Source organism: Rhynchophorus ferrugineus, unplaced genomic scaffold (genome assembly GCF_030347505.1).
Source record: "Rhynchophorus ferrugineus isolate W39M unplaced genomic scaffold, kcgeb_rfMv2 rfM4, whole genome shotgun sequence".
NCBI classification, from domain to species: Eukaryota; Metazoa; Arthropoda; class Insecta; order Coleoptera; family Curculionidae; genus Rhynchophorus; species Rhynchophorus ferrugineus.
This window is the reverse complement of record NW_027472583.1, coordinates 20,881,375-20,903,906: the sequence shown is the minus strand read 5'-3', so window position 1 is coordinate 20,903,906 and position 22,532 is coordinate 20,881,375. Positions and strand designations below refer to the sequence as shown.

At 31.9% G+C, this 22,532-nt stretch overlaps 1 protein-coding gene across 4 annotated transcripts in view; it reads right to left on the bottom strand.

Moving 5' to 3' along the window:
- The window catches only part of LOC143196121 (neutral ceramidase), a 70,727-nt gene that overhangs the window by 3,692 nt on the left and 44,503 nt on the right, over positions 1 to 22,532 (bottom strand). For all 4 annotated transcript variants that reach the window (XM_076403738.1, XM_076403736.1, XM_076403737.1 and 1 more), the window contains 7 exons: positions 9,539 to 9,748; positions 9,362 to 9,481; positions 5,903 to 6,097; positions 5,601 to 5,834; positions 1,417 to 1,512; positions 1,181 to 1,351; positions 999 to 1,114 (listed from right to left, as the gene is read on the bottom strand). In XM_076403738.1, coding sequence (XP_076259853.1) covers positions 999 to 1,114; positions 1,181 to 1,351; positions 1,417 to 1,512; positions 5,601 to 5,834; positions 5,903 to 6,097; positions 9,362 to 9,481; positions 9,539 to 9,748 — 1,142 coding nt within the window. The remainder of the gene's footprint in view (positions 1 to 998; positions 1,115 to 1,180; positions 1,352 to 1,416; positions 1,513 to 5,600; positions 5,835 to 5,902; positions 6,098 to 9,361; positions 9,482 to 9,538; positions 9,749 to 22,532) is intronic.

Sequence of the window (22,532 nt, the reverse complement as noted above, 5' to 3'; positions counted from 1 at the left end):
TGAACAATTTTAATAGATTGTTGTTGCTACAAAAATCATCAATAACTAGTAACAGACACAAAATCATACTCCCGTATAATAATACTTGAGCACCCATTGTTAGAGTTGTTCAAGTGCTGCAGCTAAAATGAAAAGTTGTGATGCACTCAGCGTACTAGCCAGACACATCGCTTTCTGATTACCACTTATTCATGTGGTTGCAGCAGAGATATATTTATGATTGTATGCATAAAAATAGGACAAATTTGTAGAAGACAATGAAGAATATTTTTCATCAATTTGTCTAACCTAATATAATATACTTGTTAGGAAATAAAAAATACTAAGGAAGTTAACGATAAATATTCTTAACAAAATAATGTATTTTTTAATTTAAAATTTCCTGGCTTCTTCTTTCCTGATTCTCGAAATGAGAGATAATAACGTACCTCGATAGATACGACTTTCTATTGACATCCTAAAAGTTGGTTCTAAAGTCTAAAGTAGAATATCATGTTCGCGTCTTAATATATCAAACGTCAAAGGCCACAATTCAATATAAGGCAATGCTCATAATAACTGTAAATAGCATTAAACTCCTAGGAAGCCAGATACTTGCACAAAAAAACGACTTTTGTAGCTTTTGACCTTTGATATCTTAAGACGCGGACATAAGATTTTATAAGACTCTTGAGACATAAATTATACGGACTTACAGCATATTACCTCACATTCTGAGATGAAACCCTTAATATAACTGGACCATAAAATGTAAAATAATGAGAATGGAATTCTTTGAATGCAAATATATTTATTAACTCACTGAAATATCCATTGAATTAAAGTTAACACTATATTGAAATTTTTAATTTATGTTTATTATGGTCTCGAAGGTAATCATATTGTATGTATTTTACCTCTAGTTTCCATAATCTAATTTTATGGTGTTCGCAGGGAAGCCAACCAGAATCAGCTGGTAAATAATATATGGCCACTACCACTAAATATTCTTCCCTTACCTTGTTTCGAAATTAGCATCGGTCGCTATCACGTTCCACTTTCCATTATCCCCCAGTTTCTCCACCGTCAGGAAAGTTTTTTCTTGCATTAGGTCGTTACGGGGATGGCCTGCAACCTAATACTGTCGTTATTAGCGAGCTCGCTGTTGCCCTGAGAACAGTTTACTGCTTAGATTACTTACAAATCGTACGGAAACCGTATCGCCAACATTCACGGTCTTTGGCGGCTGTTCCAGCACATCACCGAAATTCCAAAACCACCCGGAAGTATCAAATAATACGGGGGTAATCAAAGACAAGAGTTTGGACTTGTCGGGATCTTCAGGTAGTGGACCAGCATCCACCTTATCACCCTGAGAGAACAAAGACATTAATTAGAATTCCTTTTCCCCGAATAGGGATAATGACTCAAACGAACCTTAATTAATGCCTCGGCAAGGGTCTTATATACGGACAGATAGATTTGTAATGTGTGAGGTCCGAAAATAGTAGAGGCGCCTTCATAACGTTGTAGCTGTAAAACAGAAATTTTATTTTTTATACTATAAATTTCCAATAAAATTTACGAAAATACATAATCCATAATGATTCAATAATATGTACAGCTTTCAAATCTCCTCTAAATATCAAATTATATTAATTTTTATTGATTTCAACTAGCATTGGGAACTATCGATTGAAAACTGTCGAGACAGTCCATAGTCAAAAAACCAATAATTACTATTTTCAGTCAAATGCACGGTTCGACTGTTTTATTCAATTCGTGATATCGGACGAAGATTTACGAAACCTTTGCTGTATACATTGTGAGACAAGAAAGGACAGAGATAATTGCTTGGACTAGTTAATTTTAAATGTGCTTATATTTTCCAACGGTAGCATAAGCTACACGGAGATGTATATATTCCTTCACATACTAACTTTAAAAAAGAAAAGGAGAAAATAATTACTGAATACTATTAACATGCAATTAATAATTACATTTTAAACGAAGTAGAATTAATTTTATACTTGAATGTTCTGTGGATCTGTAGAAAGGAATGGAATTTTTCTATGGAATGGAATAATACCCCACAAATGGGATATTTTTTAACAAAAATCGAAAGAGTAATCGAAATATTACATCTATTATAAAAATATTAATTTATCATTCACAATTTTAATTTTTTTACCTTATTACATCAACAATCTTGCAAAATATCGTTCCAAAATACTGCTATATTAATATACAATATATTGTTATTTACAAGCAAACTACCAAAAAATAATAAAACTATACATATATATTACTTATAGTTAAATCTATGTAAGCATAAATTGGGTACATTTTCATCAAGGTCGCGGAGAGGACGATAGAGCAGTAGAAGACAGTAGTAAAGTAGTCAATTACTAAACGATACTTACGATTACTAGTCGATAGTCGATTTTAGTCGATAGTCCCCAACACTAATTTCAACGTTTCCTTGGTCTCTAAAATTTATCTAATAATGAGACTTGGACTGGGAGATGTTTGTTTTATTTTATACTATAAAATTTTTCATTACTGTTAGTAGTTCCATAATCTGCCCAGAAGACAATAAGTATTTGTTATGTTTATTTATATGTACATGCTATGTAGAAAATCACTTCATTAAGTGATGGTGTTAGATATTTTAGTCTACGTACATTGAGATGCACCAACACTATTTTGAAGTACTTCGCACAAACACGTTGAATTACACTAGCTATTGGTTCTAGAGAAATATCTCGTTGTATCACCTCATTTGAAATATAGCATAGAGTATCGACAATGGCACGCAACACTTTATTTTGGAACCATTGTATGATGGATATATTAGACTTGCTATCGGTTTCCCATAGTTGGATTCCATATGACCAAATTGGCTTGAGTATAGATTTATACAATAATATATTGTTATCTAATAATAACTTGGATTTGCGCCTTATAAGTCAATACATTTGGTACAGTTTAAGTCCAAGTTGTTTCCGTTTGGCGAGTATAGTACTCACCAATATCTACTATACTATGCCCCAATATTATCTCATTCTTTATTACCCGATATAGGCGTGAAAATAAACTGTTTCTAATTTAATCAGATCTTACATTAGATATGCTTAATAAAATTTTAAATTACAAATTAATTTATTGCTACTACTCTGTTGTACCTGCATTAACACACCAGCTAGGCGAGTGAGCTATTAAAACATCAGTATGTATTTCCAAAATTGAAATAAAGCTAATCTACTTAAGCTAAAGTTAAGAACGCACTTACATACTAAATAAGTTCGTGTGGTTTGGTTCGCTTCAATCTTCTGATTTTCTGCTGTTTGGCAATCTTGCTTCATGTTTTAAGGCGAAATCTTGAATCATTTCGTGTATCCATTTAATTTCGAGGTCATCGTGCAGTTCTTCGTCGGTTACGTAGCCATAAACATTAATCGTAGAACTTTGTTTTGGGTGCGTTGGATTACTAGTTGGCTAAATAATCTATTGCAACTACCTATTTGCAACCCATAAGTCCAAATTGACTTTATGAATTTATGTATCCAGCAGCTGTATAAATTTGGTTTTGTTTGTTTCGTTAATAATTTTTCTGATTTCTTCGTTCATTTTGTGCTCTAAGTTCAAGATGTTTTATTTTTCTTTTGCCTTGAAGGTTCTTTATGTTATTTAGTTATATAGTTTATTGTAAGTCGATGCCACCCGAAAACCATGTATGTTTTCGTATTCGGCCCTCTCCAATTATTTCGAAATATATTTCTATTATTATTTTTAAAGATTTATCAAGGAATATCAAATGTGATAGTTAACATCATTCTAAAAATCTGCTTACTTCTGAAGCTATGTTACGTTTTCATTGTTTTTTTTGTTGAAACATTGTTTTCTGACACACCTGTTGGGCTAGAGTAAGAGCCAGTACATGTTCTGAGTTAGTCTTTTGTTCAATGTAAATTCTAATATGTGCAATCTGGATGGAAAATATACTTTTTCGTGGTTATTTTTGTTTGTTGTTTTACTTTGTTTGTACTTGTTTGTTATACTTTCACTAATAATTTAGCTTGTATTACTAATTTTATATTATTCATTATTACACTTTTACATTATATATTCAGATTTGTTTATCTACACCCCCTTTTATATCAACACGTTTGGTTTGTAGTCGTAAACTCTCGATAATCACGATATTCATGAACGTCACAAAAAGTCTGGATAATTCCAGAAGTTCGTTACAGGATTCCACAGTAATTGACTATGAATAAGTAATATACTTAGTTTCCACTTGTCAATCGCTGATAGAACTAAAAGAAATTGACCCATTTTTGAAATGAATTGTGATAATATACCTGAAAAAGATGGTGGTTGAAGCCCGAAGAAGCTTTATAGTCGTTTGCAAAACATGAATTGACGATAACGGATGTACTTGATAAAGTGAAGAAACCCCAGTTTGTAAATCACAAAGAAGGGTATCTATCCTGTTAACAGGGGACTATAATATTTAATTATTGAAATATTATTCTTTTATAATCGCTTTAGCCAAACGAATCTCTTTACGCATATCGTGAAGATATATTAATTATTGGCCTTCATTTCAGATTACGATAAATAAATACAAAATTTAAGGATAAACCGCTTACCAAGAGGGAGAAAAATGTTGATGATATTATGATGCTAGTATTATGAAGTTATACTGTGGTATTCGTAGTAGTTGTATATTGTTGAGCACATTTTTTTCCCTTTTTTAAAGAAAAAACTGCCACACTGGGTATAATGATTACTAGTAACAACTTTCACATCAACAAAGTGGCACCAACTGTACATGAAATTTGTATATGTTTAATTATGTGGAGATTGTAAAGACTGTGAAGATTGAGTGAAGATTGTGTGAAGACTCTAAGAAGATTGTGCAAAGACTGTAGAAAAATTGTATGAAGACTGTATAAAAATGTGTGAAGACTGTATGATGATTGTGTGAAGACTGTATGAAGATTGTGTTTAATTAGATGGATATATCGCATTTTATCCCGTATTGGTCCTCCCTTGGATACCTCGTATCGAGAAATTAGGCTGTTTTCTATTTCACACTCTTAAGGATCGAAATGTAAAATATTCTCGAAATCAGCTTACCTAAATGTTCCCAAATAATGTATATGTGTTTCGAGTATTTTTTGTTGTCATAAAATAATTCCGACATAGATAAACTTTACACAAACACTAAACATAAATACATTAGATGCCTAAACTAATTTCTAAACATAGGAAAGCATCAAGTCTTGAATATGTTAGTACACTTAAGGACAGTCCTTCACCTTTCATTCGACGGACATGTCTAGACCATTGTAATCTGCGTCTCTGAATTTGTAAAAATTACTGTATTTCTAATACCATCTCGGAGACAAACATAAAAATTGGTCAGACTGTAACAGTGTTCAAGTATCGGAGCTAAACAAGATAAACGTTGGAAAGAGACATATTTTAGTCTTGATTGTAATATTTTGAAAATTATAGTCAGATATTTTTATAAACATTTTTTAACAGAAACTTAGAAAGGATTTTATTTTAACATAGTCGCCATATTAAGAACAAAAATAAGTTGAACATACCTGATATTCCTCATAGGTGGCAATATAACTGGTGTATGTATTACTCAAGCCAGCAATAACAACCTCGGTGTCTTCACTACCCCCATTAGACACAATAGCATTTTTCACGGTATCCCTCATTCGCCTACCGGACATAGTAGTAAACTCTCCGGGCACTCCAATCAACGCGAAATCTCCTATCAACAGTATCTGAGTCGAGACAATTTCTGGCTGCCAATTGTACGGAACTTTTATCTGTAACAGGTTTATCGCAATTTGCGTCAATTCGGTTAGGATTAAATTTAAAGCTGGTGCCTTTTTACCCTGCCTGATGCGATTAGAATGGGCTTCGGGTAATGACAGTCGATATCTTCGGGCGTAGGTGGGAATATAAAGTCCCGAACGATGTTCCAGAACGGATTGTCGCTGCTGGAGCCCTGTTTAAAATCGAACTCGCCTGGGCCGTCGGTGGTTCCGGCGGCGAAGCTGTATCCCATAGCAGGAAGGCAACCGGAAACCTGATGAGTCAAACGATTATTTAGTTGATTTAACAGCAAATTCAAGAAAAGTTTTTCACTTCTTCTTCAACTGCATTATTAAGCAGATAAAATTATTATTAGAATGTAAAATTATGAAAATTTTATTCCTAGAGTCTTGCTATGATCTATCCAAAGTAACAGTGCATTCACATTATCTCGATTTGTGACATCAAAATGTCGCAGTTTTGCCGCATCTAACTTTGACAATTAGTTTATTTTAGAGTTGATATATAATAACATTCTAATGTAAAGAAAATAATGAAATAAAAATGACATAAAATATAATTTATTTTAACATTATAGTACATATAATATATTATCGAAGGACTTAAACAATAGTTAATTAAACAGCCATAGTAGGTTAGAGTTATTTTATTATATCTACATTGACCTCTTTTCTAAAATATCTGGAGGCGTATTCAATCAACCAATCATTTAATAATTGTTCATTTAAGCAATTTTTTTTTATTTTCACTAGAGAACAAAGGCTGCTTTAAATTTATCATATGCTATTAAAAATTGTATTCTTTTAAAAGCAATGTCTGTAAAATACATTGTCCTTCTTCGTGGGTTATCCTTAAAATATTTAAATCATATGTATCCTAATAGTGTTTAAAGTGATAACTTATATCACTCAAAGAGCTATATATTCCTAGATTTTCTATGGATATTTTCCTTCCTGACATTTACCTCTGAAATAATTGTATTATATTATGTTTATAGTAAAAAAACTACCCCCTATTTTTATACATTTCATAAATTTAATCTTGAAAAGATCTAATATGTATGTAGATATTTTCTTTTCAGTGAATCCAAAATTATATTATTTTTCTTTAATCTGAGAGATTTAGATTTAGTTATTGTGGCCATACTAATATTCTGTGCAGCTGCAACAAAATGAAAACATTTCCAATAAAAACTCCAGCAGCTTATAATTTAATAGTACCAATACTTACCTCTCTGATGCATTTTAATAGTATAAACGGGCCCTCATTGCCTCGTTTCTGTTCAAAGTTACTGATTAGAAATGTAACCTGTTTCTGAATGACTATTTATTTGGCCTCGATATTTTCAACCAAAGTAATCAAAAATATTAAGCGATCTGAAATTTATTAAAACAAGCAAAGCGCCAAAACAGCGTTTGCCGGTTTATAACCTCTTATTATCACTAATGTCTTGAAGAATTTTACAGATATTTGATAACCAAACGACTATTGCAGGCTGTTTGGGTTACATGCTCGAACGTATCAGATAGCATAGTATCCCTTTTTAACTGGAATAAAATGAGAAAGAAAATATTGTCTGGTATTAAAACGAATTTACAAACATCAATTTGCAAAACGTTGTGCATTCTGATGACGAAATTCACTGTTACTTTGGGTAGACAATATTTTTATAATCAACTAGCTGGCCTGGCAGACGTTGTCCCGTCTGAGCTATGAATATCCAAAAAATATTTGAAAGACAGTGTATTGTACAATGCTTTTCAATGCTCAATATTATTACTTTCCCGATAATAGATAATTTTGATGGTTTTCTATCTTTTAATTATAGAAATACACAATGAAGCATGAATAATAATTGAGGACATGTGCTTGATGCTAACCAACAAAGGATTAACACAATTTTAAATTATAACGCACAATACACATCACATTTAATCAAGAGTTCAAATGCGAGGTCCAACACGATTCCCAGACATTGAGAGAAACTGTTCAAATAAACGGTTTTCCCTTTAAATTAGCAACAAAAATGTGCCTAGGATATGCTAATGAAGGTAGTGAATTAAGGAACTGGTGGAATTATATGCTCCTGGTGTAACTGAAAAGACGTTTTTAATATCAATCATTTTGGCAACGATTCGATCTCAAATTGGGATTGTACTAATGAAACAAGAAGTACAAACTAATGAAACTACAATTTGCCACTTTTTGAAAAATTATGCTATAGCCAAAGTGTTGTGGTAGAGCAAATTGTTTGCAAATTAATTAATGCACGATGATACACAAAAGAACAACGTAGACGTAGACGTAAACGATTTAACGATGCAATTCTAATAATAATAGGTGTTTAAAATATATGAATATGCTAGAAGTTTTAAGACAGAATTAATTGGCTTGTACCAATCTCACTCAGCCACGAGCGCAACACAATCCTGGGGCTTTATATTTAAACGTAAATGCCTTTCAATGTGAACACACAATATTTATTAGTGCATGGCAACGATATTCTGTAAACTGTAATCACCTGCTGTTTGTCATTGAATGCAGCACGATTAAATGAAACATTACTGTGTTATTCATCTCGACTTCATCGCTTCATAAGTGTGACTTGCTAGTATATAACTTTAATTTGCAGCGTTGCTAGTTCTGCGACCTAAGTTAGTACGTCTAGTTAGTGATATATTGAAAAACAAAATTCAAATAAAAATTAAATATTGGCTTCCAATAAGACTCCAAGAATACACTTTTTTGATTTTTATAAGCTTTCGAATATATTTTCGCACATAAGACGGCTAAAAGATGTGAAAAACATTTCAACTACCAATTTTTGTACTAATATAGTATCAGTCTCTCTCAACAAATACCTTTGAATTTAAAAGTGAAGAAAAACATCTCACAATAAAATCTCCATGAACTTCAATACATTTATTACAATAATATCCCAATTTACTGATCTACTGGGTTATTATTTACTGGGTTGTAGACCCTCCTTGGAAAAAAGAAGACTTTGACAGATATATAAATTTAAACCTCTTTTATAGGCATTGAAAATATTGAAAATTGATCTAGATAACTTCAAAGCCGCACTTCAGCAGATATTATAACCTAATTTTTATAAAACAATTCATAGCCCATATATAGTTTTTTGTTTAAAAAATAATATACAAGTTTCATGCAATTGCATGTCATAGATGGAGTCGAATAAACTGCCAAATGCAGTCTGCAGAAATTTAAAATTTGTTTTAAACTCAGAGCGGATTTTTCATTTTCCTTTCGTGACATTTTACCCCAGTAAAAAGGGGCAAAATGCTGTCTAAAGCGTTGGAACATGTAAGCGAATCAGTGTATAAAATTCGATTTGTGTTGGTACTGGTCGACCCTGTTGTCAAATGCTTACAGTATTCTTTAAAACATTCATGGTATTAATTAGAGTTTACTGTTTTATTGGCTAGACTATAGGTAACAGGAATGGATTTTATGAAATGGCATGATAATTAAAAGAAAAGTTAATTTAACTTACGCTTTGTACAGTTCCATTTTCCAGCTGTATATCGATTTGTTTCTTTGGCACATCCACCCACTGATGTATAAACTTAATAGGACCACTAAGCTCTTGGGCGGTATCGTTAGCGAGAAGTACCTAGAATTAAGTACAACATATAGTTTCAATTGATTGTACCATTTAATGATAGCTTACTTTAGATTTTTCAAATAATCTCTTAGCAATAATCTCAGCACTTTCGAACATGTCGTCCCCTGGACCCATGGCGATGCAATATTTATTCTCCCCATTACACGTGCTCGTGACATAATCACACTCTTCTCCTGTATTGACACAAATAGGACCATTCATGTTAGGTGATACATCTCCTAGGTTACTCGAGGCGAAGGCTCCCACGAAACTACCCTGAAAACAATTTAAGAATCTATTAGATTTATTTTTAAAATAATACGATTTCAGCTCCGAAATTATAATCTAATGAGGAAAACTGGTGACAGGTTCATTACAGTGGCTAGAAATTACACCTGTATTGTTTATTTGAAATTACAGTTATTATAATACATTGTTACTACAATTATAGAGTTTTAGGAATAGCAAAACAATTGTCGTTATTTCTTAAAACCCATTAATACATTTTCAAATGAATTATAAATGGTTTAATAGTCTCGTAATTAAAAACTAAAACAATGATCAATATCAGCATAACAGAAAAAAATAATGAAAATATTTGATACAATACGATGTTATTCATTCATTCATCTCTTTCAAGAATAGCACGTTCATTAAAACGTCCTTCTGACTTGTCGGCTTTCGCTTTCTCTTCTCAATTGCCACTTAGCGAAATTTTTAACCCAAATATCTAGCATTGGATCCCATTTTATCCATTGTCTGACGCAAATATAGAACACCTTTTTTTATTAAATTTTATAACAGTTTTCAAAACTTTTTTATATAAAACACGCGATCCACATTCAAAATTTACGGATTTTGAAATATACTTTTATTGTAAAATTGTAAGCACACTACTTTTCAGACAAATCTCTTTTAAATTTTAGTAAACACTGTTTAGTAACAAATAATTTCATTATTAATATAAGGTAAAGATTTCGAAAAGTTTTGAGTCCCAACGTACAGTTTAATGAACGTAATAAATGTTTGATATCAGGTCCAAACCTACTTTAACTTGAAGCTTTAGAGATATGGAGATATGAAGCGTTATAGATAAAAGTACATACATATGATATCTTTTCTATTATTTATATACTAGCGACCCGCCCCGGCTTCGCACGGATGCAATGCTGATACTAAATTAAATACACTACAGAAAAAATATGAACGTTATATATAAAAACATAGCGGCCCGCTCCGACTTTGCACGGGCATAAAATATATATGCCTATGTCACTCAATGAAAACATGATTAAAATCGATCCAGTATTTTTGGTTCATTCATTACTGCCCTTGGCCTGCACGCATTAAATTTGGAGTAAAACAATTCCTCTTCCCCTATACTTACTATGAAGATTTCCTGCTATCTTTGGAATATCTAAACTCATTCAATTTTATTACATTACACATTTTTAAACGCAAATTTTAAATTTGTAATATCTCCGAAAATATTTGTTTAATTTACATGCTGTAAGGAACCATATTGATCTATATTAATTGCACACTGTATTTAAGGTACTTAATTCGATAAGGATTAATGCCGTATTGCTTAAAATAGCTTCGTAAATAAGCCATTTTCTCACGTAAAATGGTTAATGTGGGTTATCCCTAAAAGATAAACATATACCATCGCGGACTTCTTTGTAGACCTTTTTATGGTGTACAATACTGTAGTACATTAATTTGATCTAGCTCGTAGGGTTAGGAAGCGTTTTTGCTAATTGCTAAATAAGCCTAAAAAAATAGGTTAATTTACGACATCACGTTAGAAACCTCTAAAATTAGCAATGTTGCCTTAGCATATTATGCATGTATTATACATATAAACCTTCCTCTTGAATCACTCTATCTATTGAAAAAAACCGCATCAAAATCCGTTGCGCGGTTTTAAAGATTTAAGCGCACATAGGGATATAGGGACAGAAAAGGCGACTTTGTTTTATACTATGTAGTGATTACAAACACTTTTCATGGCTAGAGAGGGATAGAGAGAACGAAATGTTCATTAAAAAATTGAATATAGTGATTGTGAGATAATATTATAGTTCACTGAAATTTGGACAAAACCTTGCAGTTGAAGGTGAACGGGCATCAAAGCCCAAATGCAATTGTTCAGCTTATCATTCTTGGACTATTGCGATTTGAAGTCACTAAACCCATTCCATACAGAAATAACACGGAAATTTTGATAGAAACAGCGCCATTTCGAAGTTCGTTAAAGGCAAACTGGCGAATGAAGTTATATACGGTACCCAAAAAGTAATTTGCCGGCTTGGTGGCGCCGCGGGTTCGAATCCTGCTGGGGCATGGTCGTAAATTTATGTTTGTGACTGTTTAAAATATGTGAATGTTCTAGGCAAGAGTGTAAAATCCGATAAGGAAAATGATCCCAGTCACGCTAGAACCAGACTGGGTAAGACCGGATGTCTTCTGGGATAATCTCTAAAGTTGGTCACTCGCCAGTCGGTAGGCGTAATGCTGAGGACCGTGGTTCGGAGCCCAGGTTAAACTTTAGGCCCAGTTCAGATAAACCCATAGTAAAAGAAGACTTTAAAATATATATAAAAAATAATAATAATAATTTATACATTACAACAACTATAAGCTGCTCAGATGGGACAACGACCAAGCCCATTCTTGCGGTCGTTTCTTTAAGGGGCGGATGTTATATCACGTAAGTGTTAACTGGCTTGACTACGAAATCTGTGTATTCGAAAGCGCGGCGGGGTGCTTATATTGACGCTAAATAGTGATAATGAGTGAAACGCCCGGACATAGGCAGTTTGGCTTATGTTATGTTCTTTTAATTATCGCCATTCAGTAAGTCCCACCTTCTTTCCATAAAATAAAGTAGTTTTAAAATAAAATAATTAAAATAATAAATAAATTAATTAAAAATTAAATGTAGTGCTGGGCATGAATTCAAAAATCTAGGATGTGACCTATTAAATGATAAATGTGATATTCTTGCCACTATGACGCATGACGGATGACTTTTATTGATCATTTTTTAAGCTGATAGCATTGATAACTCTTGTGATAGCATTGCCAAGCATCAAACCATTTCTGCAACTGATAACATACATAATAAAAATGTAACAGCCATAACTTAGCATCTTAGAAGATTTATTATAAACCTGGACACAGCAAAGTATTTTTATTGTGCAAGTTTTTTAGTAGGGATCTAATGTGGATAATTATGTGTCTCAAAATGATTGAAACTGAGACGAAAGATTTTAAAATAGCCCGTCTTGGATAAAGATGAATATAAATTTTATTGCAAAATAAGCAGTTTAATAACATATCAAGTATATAGCTCTGTACTAGCAATTTACGTTGTTTACTACTCCGTTGGCTTCATTAAAATCGTATTTTTCGGAGCTCAAATGTTGATTGAATTAAATCAATTAGGCGGAGAATCGGAAAATTCTTGCAGAGTCTCGTTAATACGCCATTTCAAAAACAAATTAAATGATATTGTGTCCAATTAGGCACAATTAATATACGAAGGTTACCTTTTATATTTTGGGATTTGTATTGAGGGTTTTGAACGATGATAAAATAATTTGTTTCCTTATGTTAAAAAATATTAATTTACCCAAAGTATGATTGATTTGAAGCTGACATATTCGGCAATCTCGTAAGTAATTTTGACCTCTCCCTTGAAATCAGCTTGAAATCCCAAGAACACTTTCAAAGAACATGCAATTGCAGCCAAATGCAGATCTCAATATTCAGTTTCTAATGAATACTGCGTATAGGGCATTATCTTCGTACCTCGTTAATAAATTCATTATCACCGGCTTTGACATTGCCACGTTGCTAAATTAAAATTATTATATAATTAATTTCTCTTCAGTTATTCTTACTTATTTTTTCCTTCCGCATCTTGCAACGTATGTTAGAAATTAAGTAAAATTATTATTTTAATCGATTTCAACAACTATTGGAAATGGAAATGGAACATTTTCAAAACGAATGGAAAAACCTATTTTAAATAATCGACTTATAATTCGCAAAATGGTGCTTTCATAATTTTCACTACAATAGGGAAATGATATGTCTTGTAAAAATCTAGTAGCAGTAGTATTTTTCAACTAGCTTATTAGGATACACATATATTATCATACTCAGGCCCTCTCCCATATTTCGAATATACATATAATGTGGGGCAAAAGTCCCGCTACCATTTTGATTGCGCGCCATCTTTGTTATGTGACGTTTAGCTCAGTTTCACTTTAACCAGTGTCTTGTCTCGACGTCCAAATTTTATCAATTATGAATATACGCCACATGAACAAGCTGAGGTAGTAACAATACTTATTGAAAATAATCGTTCCATTATTGCCATTCAACGGAAATTGCGTCAATAGTAGCGGGACATTTGCCCCACGTTGCACAATACGTACGAATCATGTTTTCAATTCCCTAATTACTTTAACTATTTATAATTCTGTATTGTATTATTTATTTTATAAAACAAATGTTCAATGGCGAATGAAAGCTGATAAAATTATAAATATAACAAAATGCTTGAAACCACCTGATCGGGTTTAAGGAACATAGGAGGAATGTCCCATTTGCACAAATTAAGTTATATTTTAACCGACCTCAAAAAAGGTGGAGGTTCTATGTTCGGTTGTATATATTTTTAATGAATGTTCGCCGATTTCTCCGTCAATTATGGATCGTTTTGCAAAATTATTTTTCTGTTAGAAAGAGAACACTTCCGAGGGTGTCCCACTGGAACCAAGATGTGACAGGGAGGGGGGTTGCAGGTTTGGCAAATCGAGGGAAAACCTCAAATTCAAAAGGCAGGTCAGGTTTTCACATATTTTTTATCTAAAATAATCAGATATTAGTGTATCATGTTATTGATGAACTGATGGCATGAAAAGTGGTCAGTTTGCTTTTTAAGCACTAACCATATCATATGAGACGTCGTAGAAACACTTCAGGAAACTATTTTTATAACGTATTGGTTAAAAGGTTAAATTCACACCCGAAGGTCCTCAGATCGATTCCTAATACCACAGCAAATTTTTTTTGTTCTAGTTTGATTCGAACATTTGTCTAATCACCTATAGTAGGTAATAGACTCCAGGGCCTGAAACATTCCTTATTTTCAATCAATGTTTCTTTACTCCTATTTTTCTTAATACGGGTTGTACTTTTACTTGGGCTATCTATTGTAGTATTTAATAAAACAACTCCGTAATTTATTGGGTAAATATCTAACACTAAAAAAAGAAAAATAAAATATTATAATAAGAAAAAAATTGAAGCGACTTCATACAATAAATAAGGACATCACTAAAAAGTAAAAAAATAATCAAACTTAGATTTTTAACACACAAAAAAATAGTTTTAAAATAAAATATGTACATAATAACTAAATAACAATAAATAAAAAACTTATTTAACTTATCTACTACACGTATTTTATATCCTACTATTTATACACAATTTAGCTTAATACGTACCTAAATCTATTTATCTATTTACAACAACTTTAACTACAACTAACTGATCAGTTTGAAGCCGGTACCAAATTGAAGTTTCCTTTTTACTCCTAATTATATAAATAAGGTTGTTCAGCAAGAAGATAGAAAAGCCAGCATCCGCCTTATACTAATGGAAAATTGATATTTTTTCTTTTTCAGATAACAGGGCCAAACAGTTAAGGATAACAAATTACCACGCTAGACAGTTATGGTTCCGCAACACCAAAAAGCAATCAACAAAGCATTTCCTACAATTGACTGTATTTTTTAGCTCAACGGATTAACCGTGAAAATAATGAAATCGTTTGAAGGAACACTATAAGAGAAAAAGGTTTTTCTCGGTGTTTTCGACATTTCCTTTAGGTCTAGATGAAGGAATTTATTTGTATTACTATTAGAGTAAATTAATTAAAAGCTGGCGAAGATTACCGGAAGTAAGACCGAAAGTATTGTTATATCCCAATCGCACTATAAGAAATACACATGAAATACTGAATAATCTAAGTCGGTGATGTTTTTGTAATTCGGTACAAATCTGGGGAGGCCATAAGGCTGTTCTCTTTTGAATTCATACAATTAACTGGCATCAACTTAGTTATGAAGAAAACAAACAGGTTTGCAATCATTCCTTAGTTACCCGAAGCATTCCTTGGTCTAGTTAAGGCCACAAAAGGTGATTTTAAGATGCTTAAGGACCACTAACCGTAAAATAATAAAAATGGAAAACATGAATGCTTTGTAAAAGAAGGGTGTTTTCGTGGATTCCTGCTGAAGGATCACAGTTCAGGATATAAGGAATTTATTTTGAATTAACATACTCTACTGGAATTTGGACACATGCTTGCAGATCAGGGCGTATAGCCACCAAAGACACATCTTTGATCGGTTCTTCAAGAGGGAGGTGTTATATAACGACTAATACGGCACTAAATGTTCTAAAAAATCGGTGTAATACCTAGCAATGTGGTGTGACAAGTAATAATATTTAGAGTACAAGGATTTAGTTTATATTAGGATCGGATTGAACTGGCAGTATAGTTTCTACAGTCGAATCAATAAGTCCTAAATTAGTTCCGTTGATAAATTGAAAGACTTTTGGTTTTACGATCCACAACTTATATTCAAGCTTTTGCAAGATATAATCGAGCATTCTGATATTGCAATCACTAATACACTAAATGTGTTTATTAAGGATTTTTGTCCAATAAATTCGAGTCATCCAGAATGAGACAACTTTATTTATGAACATGAACATGGAACCCTTCAACAAATGCTTGACACCGCTTGTGATAATTTAATTTCAACTCTGGTGTTAATTGAATAAACATGAATTCTTCAAAGTTTTTACATTCAATGAAATTACAAAGCATAAGCTTGTAGCGAATGGTACAACCCCCTTGTGTCGCCTACATCAAAGTCAAAGGTTTCCAACGCTGGTGAATTGGTACCATGTGGTTCTCAACTATAAAAGACCACCACGATGACGTCTCGCTCCCTTTTCTTTTCTCTACACCCTTGTAACAGTACCACTTCCACAGCGCAACCGTACTTAATATAGCCTAATATCCTGTCCATTGTTCCGTCGACCACATGTATCATTTAATATCGCAATAAAATGTTTCATTTCATTTTACATCCATTCACCGAGCCATCTAATTTGCACTAAAATCTAATCACTAGTTCAATACCCAGTTATTGAACATGATTAACTTAATTTTTGTTAAAGTTAAATATTGGAGTTAATTTGTAAGGTTTGTCCTTGATGAATAATACTGTTATCTACTATTGTTATTGAGATCTCTTGCATAAGGGAAAAATATCTAAATATCATTCATTATTCCTGTTTTCTACAATAAACAAAAAATTAAACTCCTAGCCATAGTGCAATAACTTTAAGCTTATAATTGTGGTTACCGATTGATAACAGCTCTCTTACAATACAATATTAACAACTCCGTTTATTGTAACTCCTAATATAGATAATTTAAACATAATAAGAAAACGCGTTCAAAATATATATTCCAAATTTCCATGAACGCCAAACCTGAATGCGTTATTTTTAAAGCCAAATATATTATACATTATAAATATATAATATTATAACAAAAGCTGACATTTTTATACACTATTGCGGGTCATAACAAAATATCATTATTATATCGGGCAAATTATCATTCCATAAAAAGTGAGTTTTGATATTGTTTACGAGATAGTATATTTCACGTCTTAAATTACCAAATACTTCAGGTGTCATAAAATGACGTAAATAAAATATTGCATATCAAAATATTCTGCTCCATTAGTCAACTCAAAAAAGCTTATTCAATTTGGTAAATATATTTTAGACGTTCCTTCGATCGGTAACATGACTATTTATATCGCGTAAAATGTTTAACGTCAAAGTTGAAAGGAAATGATTAAAATTCATTCCTACACCCGTCAAAGGGCGAAGCTATTTCTATTGCACATTTTAATTTACATGGGTTTTTTGAATAGCCTACTTTTAGAATCTGTGGAGTACGCTCGAACGTTTTGAACTCGAATCAATACCAATTTCGTTAGTTGCGTTGATACGGTTAGTTGTTTTCAAAATGGGATCTAATTTTTGAAAATTGCCTTTTTATCTCATCTAATGCTTTTACGTAATTTTCCACAAATCAGTTAGTTATTCGTTCAATTTGTGTTCTCTTTCTCGCAACAAGGACACCTCAGACATGTCCTCCATCAAAATCAATACATATTCAGGTGTATAACAAAAAGATATTTCCAATAAACAATAATATAAAGCTCACCTATTATAGAAAGTGAAAGAGCAAAATATAAAACTAAAAAATTAAAACAGACCACATTGAAAAACTACTGTAGAAATACATCAAAATTATATTTAAACCACACAGGAAGATATCTCAGGTACTCTCTAACGCCAAGGCTAAAATAACTTTGCTAAATATAACAGATGTGTACCAAGCCCTCTGTGTGTGTGGACAAGCGTACATAGAACAAACCGGAAGGATGATAAGAAGAAGCATCTGCGATGTTTCTGAGGGCGTACAATTTAGACAAGTACAGTTCACCTAATTACTGAATGTATATGAGTCACATGTTTGAAAAAGAATAATTAAATTTTTCGTAATTCGTAATTAAAAGACAACAGGCTATGAGGTGGGTTATTATTGGCTCACTCAGTCATGATAGGCACTTGATAAAATACAATAGCCTAATTTGTAGAGCTTCGGTATAAAGAAACGAGAATTCGTCAACAAACTCCAATGCGAGAGCCAATTCAAATATAAACGACTGCCTAAAAGGAAACGAAAAGATCGACTATTGCTCTGGGTATCCTCTCCCGTAATTTAGTTAACCCCTGTAAGACAACATAAAAACTATCAAGAAAATGTTCATAAATGATTTCAATAACCTTTCGTCTGCTTTTTTCAAGGTATATCAGATTAATTTTATGAGTAATCTGTTGATTGCCTTTTGATGTTCTTAAGGTAAAATAGACAGAGAAATAACATGGCCTCTTTTTAAAAAAAATGCTATAAAATTTGACCTTCCCATTCCAGTCCATTAGTTTCAGAAGAATATGAACATAACTAGAATAAGTCGTAGAGAAAACAAACCTTGGAAGTTTTTCTACATCATTTTAAATGTGACAACTAAAACAAATAATATTTTATTGCAGATAGTATTATCAATTAATAAGAATGCACACGCTACATTTTTGTGTAATTTATCGCGTTCTACAAGACAAAAAAACTTTAAATTCAAGTTAAACAAACCGTTCGTAATTAAAACTGGCAATTGAATGGTTTCATTAAAAGGTAAAGTCACTAACAGGTTGTTGTAAATAGAAGTCTAGCGTTGCAATTTAATCAATAAATGTAATCGCGCAATGTCATCACCAAAAATATTATAAGCTTATTTCGAAGCTTTTGAAATGTATTTCTTCTTGGAATTTATATCCAATATCGAACATGCTGTTTAGCTGTTTTTTATATACAATATTTAACAAAATAATAAAAGAAAAATATTTTTAGCTCAAAGGAAGGTTGCCTTGGAAACAAGCCATACACTTAATATTAATATTTTCATATGTCTAGTTCCAAGGAAAATTCTATAAATATCTGGTGGTGCTATGGACACTCCATATCTCCTATCACATCTATGATTTTCATGAAACATTTTGGAAACAAGGCACTAGCCAGCCATCACACCTAAACATTCTGCCTGTATTAGATATGGGATATGAGAAGACACTTTTATCATTTGGAACCATGGAATATATAAACCCAACTAGTTCCTGACTCACCTGAACTCTCAACATCCAATCATCCAATTTACTTTAGAGACCGAGAATAACTCCGCAATTCCTCTCTTAGATTCTTTAGTCAATATATTTGCAGGAAACCAACTAACACATATAGATCGGACCTACCTGAATTATATTTGTCCCAAATTATATATAAAAATACCACCTCAGACGTGTCTTATAAGTGTCTTATATAGAACAATAATACAGTGCTGACCTATTATATAGAGTGAAACAGTAAAATATAAAACTGAAAAATTAAAACAGACCACATTGAAAAACTACTGTAGGAATACAACATCAAAATTATATTTAAACCACACGGGAAAATGTCTCAGGTACTATCTAACACCAAAGCTAAAATAACTTTTCTAAATATAACTGATATGTACCAAGCCCTCTTTGTATGTGGACAGGCGTACATAGAACAAACCGGAAGGATGATAAGAATAAACATCTGCGATGTTTCTGAGGGCATACAATTTAGACAAGTACAGATCACCTAATTACTGAATGTATATGAGTCACACGTTTGAAAGAGAAGTTCAAAATAGCCTCATCGAAGACAACAGGCTATGAGGTGGGTTATTATTGGCTTACTCAGCTATGATGGCACTTGATAAAATACAATAGCCCAATTTGGAGAGCTTCAGTATAAAGAAATGAGAATTCGTCAATAAACTCCAATGCGAGAGCCAATTCAAATATAAACGACTACCTAAATTAAAACGAAAAGATCGACTATTGCTCTGGATATCCTCTCCCATAATTCAGTTAACCCCTGTAAGACAACATAAAAACTATCAAGAATATATTCATAAATGATTTCAATAACCTTTCGTCTGCTTTTTTCAAGGTATATATAGATTGATTTTATGAGTAATCTGTTGATTGCCTTCTGATGTTCTTAAGGTAAAATGGACTGAGAAATGACATGGCCTCTTTGTAAAAAAAATGCTATAAAATTCGACTTTCCCATTCCAGTCCATTAGTTTCAGAAGAATATGAACATAACTAGAATAAATCGCACAGAAAACAAACCTAATATAAACCTAAAAGGGTTTCTCAATCCTTGGAAAAGTTCAAGGATTCGTCTATTAATATTTTCCAGCGGTAAAGAAAGTTACGCCAACCTTTTAAGTTTTTCTACAGTATTTTAAATGTGCTAACTAAAACAAATAATATTTCATTACAGATTGCATTATCAATTAACAAGAATGCACACATTACATTTTTGCGTAATTTATCACGTTTTACAAGACAAAAAAAAAGGTTTAAGTTCAAGTTAAACAAACGGTCCGTAATTAAAACTGGCAATTGAATGGTTTCATTAAAAGGTAAAGCCACCAATCGGTTGTAAATAGAACTCTAGCGTTACAGTTTAATCAATAAATGTTGAAATGGATATACTAACAAATGTATATTTCAACAAAGGAATATTTTCAAAATCTTTTCTGAAAGAATACCTACAAAGATTGTTATGTACTCATCAATGCAATAAGATATGTGACTATATAAGAATTAATTCTTTAAACTTTGTATAAATTATTTACTTTATAGACCTAAGTTTTACAAAATCAATAGTTATTTTGTTGTTCGTAAATGCATTCTTTTACTTTAGATTTCTAAATTGTAAAAACTAAATTATTTAAATGTTTTGGCTATTTTTTAAATATATGTTACATACTAAATTTCAGTTTTATTTATATATTCTCTATTTTGATATACAAACATGTACTACTTCATTTATTATGCATTACTAATATTTATAAAATAAAAGTAAAGAAAGATCATGTATACTTATATTTGATGCTCTGCAATTATTAATGTTCTGAAAATAAATCATACTTATGACATTTTCTTATAATGTTCTATTGGTATAATGTGGCCTAGTAATTTACACTTATTAACATATTATTGATTATTGAAAGTTAACGGATATCAGATTATTTTCATGCATTTTAAAAAATATTAGAAAGTGTTAATTCTAGAGATAGTTCTTAATCTAATACGACTTGGTCGAATTTCGAACATAGGGTGACACTAGTAATTATAATGACCAACACAAAATCAATATACTTTATCATCAACTGGTACATAACTTCCACTTAACTTTTATTATCGAAAATTATGTGTAGACTGTCAGTGGAACAGTTATTCTTATCCGCGAGAAGAAATACATTATTCTAAATGGTATTTTAGTGACTGTTATAACCTTATAAATATTTTATTGGTATTAAATAAGTATACAATGTATATATATTTTTATTTGCGTTTATTGCTTCCGGTGGTTGTTACGCAAGGAGTAAAAAAAATCTATTCAGTGTCTGCTTTCGCACACTCTATTCGTATAATTTTTTTTATACGTATAATTTTTTTTCAATAAATTTTTGGTATTTTTTTTAGCATAAATTCTGAATAACCTATATATTAACTTAGAACTTTATCAGTCCATCTCTTATGTCTGAATCCATGATCATTTTTATTACATTTTTAAGTACTTTTTTCACCAATTGACATTTTCTTAAATATAGCAACGATTGCAGAATCTATCGAGGAATAATTATTCTAGCAATTGTCGAAAAAAATTAATTAAAATTATACAAATAAGATTTCAAAGATCTTGAAAAGAGACAATGCAAGAAATCGACTGAAATTATTTTATGGAAGAACAGTGCAGAGCCTTACACCCTGAGAAATAATAACAGAAAATACCAAAGTATTGACAACCGACGGATAGTAGTTCAGGTATTTAATATCAGTAATATAGGAAAATAAAGGGTATCTACGGCTGAGGAATTGGCTAAGCTACAAAAGTTATCGTTCCTTTGAGATGGTGCGCTTGTGATGAAGAGAGAAACTATTCCAACGGAAACTAAAATTAGACCCTTTAGAACGCTTGTTATGACAATCCTCTTGCATAATTACGAACCTTGAACACCTTTGTAGTCTAAAATTTATAAGTTTCAATTTCCTTATGTTTCAAGTGGCATACAATATACTAAAGCGTATCGTACGTGTGTTTTTTTTCGAAGTCATTTTAAAACTGAAAATGGTCGATTAAGTTGCGGAAATAAGCGCAAAGTTCAGGAACAAATCCATTGACGCGGCTAGTAATGGGTGGATCATATTCGTTTGATCGAATAAAATGTGAGCGAATTTATGAAATACTTCTATGGTGAAATCGATCTGCTGGATGGAAGTT